The 9,770-nt window shown below is 39.6% G+C and overlaps 1 protein-coding gene across 1 annotated transcript; it reads left to right on the forward strand.

The window, feature by feature from the left end:
• The first annotated feature begins 1,956 nt into the window (after window positions 1–1,956).
• On the forward strand, window positions 1,957–4,716 carry LOC307151715 (uncharacterized protein). Its single transcript, XM_079859836.1, has 5 exons — window positions 1,957–2,177; window positions 2,442–2,527; window positions 2,843–3,040; window positions 3,134–3,242; window positions 3,498–4,716. The coding sequence occupies exons 1-5, from the start codon at window positions 2,030–2,032 to the stop codon at window positions 4,430–4,432; spliced, it is 1,476 nt and encodes a 491-aa protein (XP_079715962.1). The 5' UTR covers window positions 1,957–2,029; the 3' UTR covers window positions 4,433–4,716.
• The last annotated feature ends 5,054 nt before the right edge of the window (window positions 4,717–9,770 follow it).

A 9,770-nucleotide genomic window follows, 5' to 3' on the forward strand; every position in this document is an offset into this window, starting at 1 on the left:
TATGTTATGGTATGCCTCTTGAAGTGTCTTTTCACCCATCTCCCGAGTCTCAGGTTATGTTCTAACAATTCCGCTGTCCTGGCTTTGATCCAGGTGGGGTCCGGCCCGTCCTGGCATCCAGGAATTTGCAGAAGTAAACCTGAGACAGAAACAAATGCAGAGAGAACCACAGTCAGTTAATTCTGATGTTTTCAACAGCTTCAAATTCAGACATGTGGAATTCTTTTACCTGCTCCATTATCATGTCCATTGCCATTTTAATTCCACTTGTCACAGGAAACCGAGTTTCATTGAGCAGGTCTGAATGATTGCTGTTGTTTCAGTGCAGTGTGTGACACCTGAAGCTGCTCTTGCAGTTGAGCCTTCACAGTCTGCTGTGTCATATGAGCATTAGAGACCCCAGTTCTGCTGGGGAAATTTTCTGGATTAATCAGAGTTTTTGTCACTCGTAGTGTCATGAGATCCAATGGGTGATGCCCATGGCTTTACTTCAAGTTGCTCTCATTACAGTCAGATCTGTGGGCAGAAATTAGTTCACCTGTTTCGGTGTTGCCAGCTTAGCATTTACTGTTTTATGGTGTCGTTCACACATTTAGTTAGTGCAGATTTGTTGTGACCTGCAAAAGGCTGTGGTACTTCGGTCTGATGTTTAGCATTTCACACCCTCCTTGTAAATTTACTTTCCTGATCAGATTCAATTTTAGTTGGTGAACCCCAGTGTAAGAACTGATTTTCCTGCTAAAACAAAAGTTGAGATAAAATTCACCCTGCAATAAAGCAATAAAACACACCCTGGACAGAAGATCGCAAAGAAAGAGCACAAGACATTAGACATTTCTCAATACCAAGTACGCAAACTTCGGACTTGAGTCCTTGGTAGTTCGGACTTGACAAGTTCGACTCAGGAGAACAAACTCCCGAGGACGGGAGGACGCAAGTCCGATAATTCTGAAATGGAACAGCGGTGTACTTGATAGCGTCACTCAGCTCGCTCTGGCTACTCCGGTTATCTCTTTATGTATATCTTGGCTACAAATAAAACAAAATGTGTTATAAACCACTACTCTGCCTCTTTTCATTTTCATTTAAAAAAATCTTAAACATAATGGCCACACAAATGTGGTTCAGGCAGCGCAATTGATTATCTTCACTACATATATTTATAACAACACGAAATATAAAGCACAAACCTGACTCTTTTTGTTTTCATTTAAAAAATATGATACATAAAACTTTTTATAATATTGATCATTAAAACTAACATTTAGCAAAAAGAGACAGGGTTGTGTCATTTTATTTTATTATATATGTACGTAGAGTGAAGAGAATGTAGGCAACATGTATAATAAAATATTTTATATGTTTTAAATATATAAAATAAAATGACATAACCTTTTTTGTTAAATGTCAGTTTTAATGATCAATAATAGCCATTCTAAAAGTATAAGTAGCCTAAAAGGTATAAGAAGCTATACAATAATAAAGCCAACGATTCAGTCAAACATAAGTCAGCTCTCTAGGCTACAACGTTAAAGTTAAACAGACTAAATAAAGCTATGAAACTTCACTTTGCCCTCAGCTAAACGTTTTGCCGGGGGAACAAATTATAGATTAATGAGACAAATAAAATAAATAAATCGTCCGTTAGATATACACAATACGATTTATATCTCATGTTAAACCACTAGACTAGAGACATCCGAGTCAGCGGCAAACGTCAGCAGCACTAGCCGAGGAAAGGCTGTTCTCGGCGGGGTACATGAGCGCCGAGCGTCCGACTGCCTGGTTCTCACAACTCCGAAAACGTCAGATCAAATTTTCAAATAGGCGCTATCTTTATAAATAAACCAAAGATTTGAGCTTTAAACAACTACATTCTCGCCTGAAATACTCTTAAAACTACATTTCGTGATGTAGTTTATGCGGGGTTTCTCCTCTGCTATAGGCCCTTTTCACACGACGTCACGCAACTTCCGTTCTGACTCAAAGCAGTGTATGTTTACTTCCGCCGCCAGCATAACGCTACGCTATGGAGTTTACTCAGTCCCTTCAACACCTGCCAGAAATACATCTAGATGATGTACATCGTCTTGCAGACAAATTTTCACTCACCACACGGTCCAAACTTGATAAAGGATACAAATTCTTCATTGAGCAGTACCTGTTTGCATATGAAGGTAAGCATTTTGTATTGTCCCGCCCAACTTACGTTAGCGGAGGAGTTAGGATAACGGTAGCTGCTAGTTGTTAGCTTTCTCTTCTGCAGTGAAAGTCCATAATCTTGATAAATTTACTGTAATACAGACCTGCAAACTCTTGTTGCAATCATGTTTATTACTGATATTATTACTTTGCTATAGATTGTGTATTGTTAGATAAAAGTCAGTAACGCATTCATGGTTAATGTTGTGCCCTTTCACCAAAACATTGCATTGGAATAGTTTCGAATGTAGTTGTCGATGAGGTGACAGTGAGAGGGCGCTGTCACAGGTCCATGAGGAAAAATGAGGAGGCTCATCATCTTCAGGTTTTTCTGATTTTCATGTTCTGCTGCGGTTGCAGACTTTGCAGTATCCCACAAAGTTCCATTGTGGTTCAGTGTGTTTCTCAGCCTGGTGTCAATGAGTGTGTGGCGCCAAACTCTAGATGACAATCTTACATTTAAAAACAGAAGAGGGTTGTTAGGGGACATTAAAGGCTGATAAATATTCTGTGTTATAAGTTATAAAAAGTTGGTGTTCAGAGTTCATAGACTTGCTTTAATCCTTAAGTTTGTTCAATTACTCCAAATAAATGTAAAATTGTTGTGAGCAAAAACTTATTTTGATGTTTCTATTATCAGGTTACATTTCATGCGAAAGAGGTTCCTGTGGTAGTGAAATGCATGTCATGTACCTGCTCTGCTGGGAAAGCACTGTGCAACCACATTGTGGCATTATTGTTTCAAAGTGCTCACTACTGTACCATGGGATTCAAGACAGTGCCATTGCCACTGTCATGCACCAGCTCACTGCAGACCTGGCACCGGCCTAGGACACATGTAATACTTTAACATTCATTACATTTAATGATGTTGGACTAGAATTTTGTAATGACATTTGTCAATTAATAATTTCTCATCAATATATTACAGGGAATTGCTCCTGAGGCAACAAATGACATGGTAGTGCGTAAACCAGTCCCAAAGACTAAGGATCATGCCCGAACTGGAGTGAAATGTACACTGTACAGAGCATATGGTGGTAAGTCTGAATGAACACATGTCCAAATATTTTAATGTATAATAGAACATTGATTAGTATCTTTTCCCTTTAAGCCTTCAGTTGATATCTTCTGCAAATTATGAACATTTCTTAATATGTAAGGGTTTGGGGCAGCTCAAAACATTTTCATGTGTATTTATAGAGAGGTGATATGTGTTGGTGTCTGCTAAAACATGAAAGGTCAGGTGACAATGATATGTACATTTAACTTGACATATCTCACTTTTTTGTCAGGGCCTCTTCCAGATCCTCACATCATTGCCAGTGCTGAGAAACTTCAAGACAAACGCCCACAACCAGGCATTTGCAAATTGCTGCACGGGCTCGAGGCCCTTAATTTTGTGGACTCTAAATTTGGCCCTGTGCCATTTGGGTCTTTGCTCTCTTACCAGTGCCCTCCCGAGATAAGTAGAGACATTATTAAACACCCTGGTGCCCCTGGATTTCCTCAGTTGCCTTTAGAAGGTTACAATTTTAAATTTAATTTCCAATTTGAGCCCAACTACAAGCAACAATGCCACTTAGAGAGCCTTAAGGTGTCAAGGGAGATGTCTGCTGCAATTGAGGAAGAAACACGACTGCAGTCAAAATGCCAGCTGTGGACCCAGGTACGCAAACCCCGACTTACAGCCAGCAGATTTGGTGAAATATGCCATGTCCGTGGAGAGTCTACTGCAAAATCCTTGGCTGCTCGCATTCTGAGAGGAACTCCTCAGACAGCTGCTATGAAAAGAGGGCTGGACCTGGAACCTGACATACTGAGGCAATATTCAGAGTTTTGTGATGTCTCTGTGACGCAGTGTGGGGTCATCATCCACCCTGATGCACCTCACCTTGCAGCCAGCCCTGATGCTAAAGTCTTCAACCCCAGAGAAACACCGCCATTTGGGTTGGCAGAGGTAAAGAGTTGTGATGTTGAAGATGTTGCTCAAGTTAAACACCTGATCACAGTTCGAGGCCAGGCCTGCCTCAAGAAAAACCACAAATATTATTATCAGGTTCAAGGCCAGCTGGCCTTAAGCGGACTTCAGTGGTGTGATTTTATAACAGATACCCACACTGACTTCACAGTTGAAAGAGTATTTAGGGATGAGGAGATCATCAACTCAATGCGACAGAAGCTGGATTATTTTTATCACAACATCTACATGGATGGATTATTACGTTGAGGCAGAATTTTCAAATGTAAATAGTTCTATGTACATCTGTGATGCATGCAATTCCTGTTGTAAATACTTTTTCAATTTACAACTTCAGTCAATGTTGCATTGTATGTAAATATATATGGGCTTTATAGTCTGTCTTGGTCACTTTTTGCTTATGTTCCATGGTTGCAAGGAACTGCTTCCAATCTTGTTTGTAGCTTTGAGCTGCTATGGAAGCTTTTTATTAGTTTCATTCACCTCACTTATATGCTATTATCAAATATGTAAATAAAAAATTGACAAGTTTTAAAAATATTGTTGTTCTTTTAATGGTTAAGGTGTAAATGCATTTTACTCTGGATAAACTTTTTACAGAATGCTTCACAACATTGTTTATTAATAACATATACAAATCCCTATGTTCATAGAAAAGATAGTAATTGTAACAAATTTACAAATATATTACAAAGCACTTGTATTTACAGTATATCTACACAGTGTCAAACAGCTAAAAGTACTGTAGAATTAGTCTCACCCAAGAAAGGAAACACTTCAGACGGGTTTGTCCCCTTTGATATCAAGAGGTCCCTGATAGTTTGAGAGTAGGCAACAGATGGCCCACAGCTGATTGACTGAACCTGCCATAGAAAGAGGAACAAGCCCTTCCCAAATGTGGTACTCCTTCACCCTGCGTATCGCCCTCTCAACTAAAATTCTCAGACGGGCAATAGCCTGTGTTTTCTGGGTGTCCTCTGTGCTGAGCTGATTCGATGTTTTCAGTGGAGGGATGATGAGGGTTGCCCCCACCTGTGACAGCATCTTCTCAATTTGGAACCCCTTGTCAGCCATTACTCCATCTTCTGGTTGAAGTAACTGCAAGATCTGTGATTGGCGAGTTATTTCTATATCGGAGATGGAGCCTGTGTACAATTTGGATACAAATGTGATAACCCCACATGGGGCAATGCCAATTAGACCTTTAAAGGTGGTGTGGTTTTTATAGTTGGAAAATGTTTCCGACTGTAGTAAGAGAGAAGATGCTGTTTCACAACGGATCTCGGTGCAGTCTATTATCACTCTCACCTGAGGGCAGTAGAGCTTGAACTTGTCAGGCATTGTGGCCTGCACTTGCTCTCTCGTCATCCACAATGGTAGCGAGCCAAGAACCTGGTAAAGGTAGCTTGTCCATGTTAAGATGATGCGACTAACCGTAGACAAGCTGACCTCGAAGAGGGATGACAGGGTTTTCTCCTGAAGCCCAGCTGCAACACGACAGAGAAACATGAACAGTTCATCAATGAGCGGAAGTTTTCGCTGAGGGCTTGGTGTCTCTTGTGCTGTTCGCTGTGCCTTGGACCAGTACAAAAGCCTTGAAGCAGAAGGGTAAACTGACTCCCAAAACACAGTGAAGACCTCCTTTGAGCTGAACCTAGTGTAATAACGAAAGTCCTCATCTGTGACACAGAACTTGAAAATCAGAGGCTGCTGCTGCTTAACTGTCAGCTGCTGGATTTCACGTTCTAGTGACAAAACCTGAAGCTCCAACTCTTGAATTCTCCTTGTGGCAGCATCCAGTTTACCTTTAAAGCAAGAAAAAACATACACCTTAATGTTTATCATTGAGTCATATACTAGTTTTCACTTCGTCTTCATTATTGGATGTTATTTGTTAGTGAGCTTGACAGTAATTCTTGGCTTTTATGAAATGAAGAGACTACAAGAACTAAGATTACAATGTAATTTCTGTAATAGTTCTCAATCATCCAAATAATTATCATATTGTGTGGTATTATTCAGAGTAACTGAGTTTCCTGTAAAAGCATTTTACAGTAAGCACAGCTGCTCTGCCGACGAACCCTATAGTTACAAAGTAATTTATTGCCACATAGAAAAACCTGTTAATCTGTTTTTGAATTACTAACCAGGAGAAGGATGGTAGGCATAGTCATGATCTTTTGCTACTCCACCCGCAGGCAGTGCCTCTTCTGTGAAGTCTCCTACAGGCATCTCCTGAGATTCATCTAGGACTGCAGCCCTAAAATGCTTCCTTGCTCTCTGGTAAACCGGCTGTCGAGCTTGTGAGGCTCTTCCTAGAGATGTGAAATAGATACACATAAATGTCAATATGGATATTTAGTAATAATTTCTCAGAATCCAAAAAGTATGGTTAAAACGGAAGTACGTATACCCTGCTTTGCGGAAAAGCGGAAGTTTTCTGACGTCATTGTGAAAAGGGCCTATTAATCACGGTCCGGCTCCATAACCATAGATAAGGGCAGAGTTCCGCCTGAGTGACAGGAGAATGACAGCAGGTCCGCAGTGTCTTCAATCCAAGGTAGGACCAGAGGTGATTCATTTACCTGCGTTTTTAATACCACATTGTTACCTGATATGACACATAATATCTGTTTAATTGTAGTTTGTTATTTATTATGCTCCGTTGACGTTATATGCGAACACTGCACAAGCTCCATTCTAATAATGTGTTTAAAAGCCATAAATCACACGTGATTAACTCATGGTCTAATATACATTAGTTGTGTAAAATATTTAAAACTATCAAATTGTATAGTTTATACACCAATATATATATATATATATATATATATATATATATATATATATATATATATATATATATATAGGCTATATATATATATATATATACCACCAGAAATGCAATTATAACAAATGGCAATTTAAATGCCAACAGGATGATTTATTATAGTCTTTATATGGACTAATAAGCTGTATAAAAAAAATACAGCTATTAATAAACATTTCTTCGTTTATTTCATACAAGCATAATTGTATGTAAACTGTAAATAATGTAATAAATTATGATTTATTGTTATTTTAAAGTACTACCAGGCTTAATAGTGTCCTACCTTTACCCCAGTCATTCCAGGGGAATCTAGACGGCGTTGCTCCTTTCTTAATCCTGGTTCGTCCACTGGCTGATGTACATATATCCTCTGGGGTAAAGTGCTGACTACACACGTAAGTGCTCCCACGGAGGATTTTAAAACTCGGTCCCTCGTCTCTTTTGATCGCCCTAACCCAACGGGCACGTATTTCAGCGTCCACTGGAAAATCGTGGAAACTTAAATAGGGAAATTTATGTTTGTTGTTTGAACAACAAGGAACACTACAATAGCATCTACAAGATGACTGTGCCATGCTTATTGGATGGGAAACTGGTGAAAAATGAAAACAGGAAGAAATAAATGATAAATCACATCAGCATATGGAAATGGTTTGACATTTAGCTTTGATAAAAATGTAACACTTGTTAGTAAACTTGTGGCAACACACGCTGACTGCGATTTATCTTGTTGCTAGCTAGTCTAACTTTCCCCTCCACGACAGTTACACGTTAAAGAATGCTATACGTTACTGGAAATTATCATTAACATTATCAAAATACGCTAAATATAATAACCAATAACGCTAAATACGTAAACATTATTATTTTAAACTTTACCTTTCGTGTTGTTAGTTATCACCTTTTGTATTCTCCTGAAGTAACGTTAACCAGCGCGCGCAAGTTAAAACGGAAGTACGTATACCCTGCTTTGCGGAAAAGCGGAAGTTTTCTGACGTCATTGTGAAAAGGGCCTATTGACGCTTGCTGGTTGGTGTGAGATGCATTCTGGGATACCTGGCTGTCTCAAGTCCTCACAAGTCACCTCTCGATGCATCCTCGGTAAAAGGGGCGGATCAAGAACACATCCGGGGATTTGAACTGGACTTGGCTAGATGTGAACTTTGAATTGGAACAGTACTAGGGCAGCGACTGATGACGTTTCACAAGTCCACAAGAACACAAGTACAGACAAGAACGCATATTGAGAAACGGCTAGTGTCTTGTCCAAACGTATCTCCTTGTTTATATATGCATCCCCCCTCTGTTATGGAAATAATTGGAAGATTCAATTGCAAGTAAAAAGTCGTATTTATTGAAACCAGGAGACAAGATGTGAGAGAAGGGTGTGCCAGCGTCCAGAGAATTCACTCTTGGTAGCGCAGGGACTCAGAGGAACAACCCGATCACTAGATGGTGATAAGATGGAAGTCCAGCGAAAGCAGAGATGACTGACAGGCGGGAAACAAAAACACACGGGGAAACATCCACAACGATCTGACAAAGACAAGACGAAAACTGTGAGAATAAATAGGGACCGTTGATCAGCTGCAGCTGCTGTGCTGATCAGCGGTAGTGACCAATAGCCACGCCCACACACACACACACACACACACACACACGCACCAACAACACAAGACGAGAAAGGAGACAGCAAATTCATGAACCGTGACACCCTCTCCTTCCTCAAGTCACTAAAAGTTCACTGAGATTGTCTATATATCACATATGATATATCTTGTGAATCTATTGTTTTTCCTTTTCATGTTTGGTATAATTTTAAGTGTCTCAGTGCGATTGGTAAAATGGTCTTAATTTCAATTTGCAGACATTGGTATAATGAGCAAGAACTGGAGAATCCTGTTCTCCTCTTTGGGTGATGTCTCTTCTAGATATCTCCCCTCTCCCCCGAAACCAGGTGCTACCCCCTGGGGTACATGAATTGACCCAAAACAACTACAACCCTTTAGTTCTGGTCTGGGTATTTAAGGCGAGGTGTCAGAGCAGTCTTTGGGAATCTGCAACCAGGAAAACCCCCATGCAGTGCCGTTTCAGTGTTTCCCTGTTGGAACACACTCACACAACACTGTGTGTCTCTGCCAGGAATGCATTGCTTACTTTTAGAGTCATCTTTGAGTAATTGATGTATTGATGTATGTATTTATTATTTCTGAATTGGCTTTTAATCACTTGTGTAATTGGCATGATACATTTTACCTGACAAATAAATGTTACATCTTGATTTATTCAGAAAACATTATTACTAGTAGATTAAAGTGCAGTCTGGTGTTTCCGCAAATCTCTGTCCAGGATAGATCAAACCGAAGGCATATGAATGGAGACCTTCTGATTCTGACTATCACTGACTAAGCACGTTGCAAGCTCGCAACTATTAAATAAATTACACCTTTGTTATGAGACAGCAGTGAGCGGCTGCTTAGGGTAAAATAGTTACACTGCACCCTCTGACTATTCAGAACTGGCTAGTTTGTGAGCGTGAGCGGACATTCGCGACGTGACGTCTCAAAGTGACACTGGGTCCTTAATGAATGAATATGTGAAATTATGAGATGCTCAGAATAATCAAAGATCTAAATTAAATCATAATCAATATTTATGATTATTTTCTAATAAGAAACACGATCTAAAGTTGATTATCATTTGAAATTGGAGTCAGATTACGCATAGAGCTAAAGTAATATTGAAACTAAATTCCAA

The sequence above is a fragment of the Squalius cephalus genome (assembly GCF_949319135.1).
Source record: "Squalius cephalus genome assembly, chromosome: 23".
In the NCBI taxonomy this organism is placed as follows: Eukaryota; Metazoa; Chordata; class Actinopteri; order Cypriniformes; family Leuciscidae; genus Squalius; species Squalius cephalus.

Excerpts from the sequence above, each read along its gene's own strand:
- LOC307151715 (XM_079859836.1), top strand. The coding sequence starts at position 2,030 with ATGGAGTTTACTCAGTCCCTTCAACACCTGCCAGAAATACATCTAGAT. Across the intron at positions 2,178-2,441 it reads GTACCTGTTTGCATATGAAG|TTTCGAATGTAGTTGTCGAT; the intron begins GTAAGCATTTTG and ends GCATTGGAATAG. Across the intron at positions 3,243-3,497 it reads ACTGTACAGAGCATATGGTG|GGCCTCTTCCAGATCCTCAC; the intron begins GTAAGTCTGAAT and ends CTTTTTTGTCAG.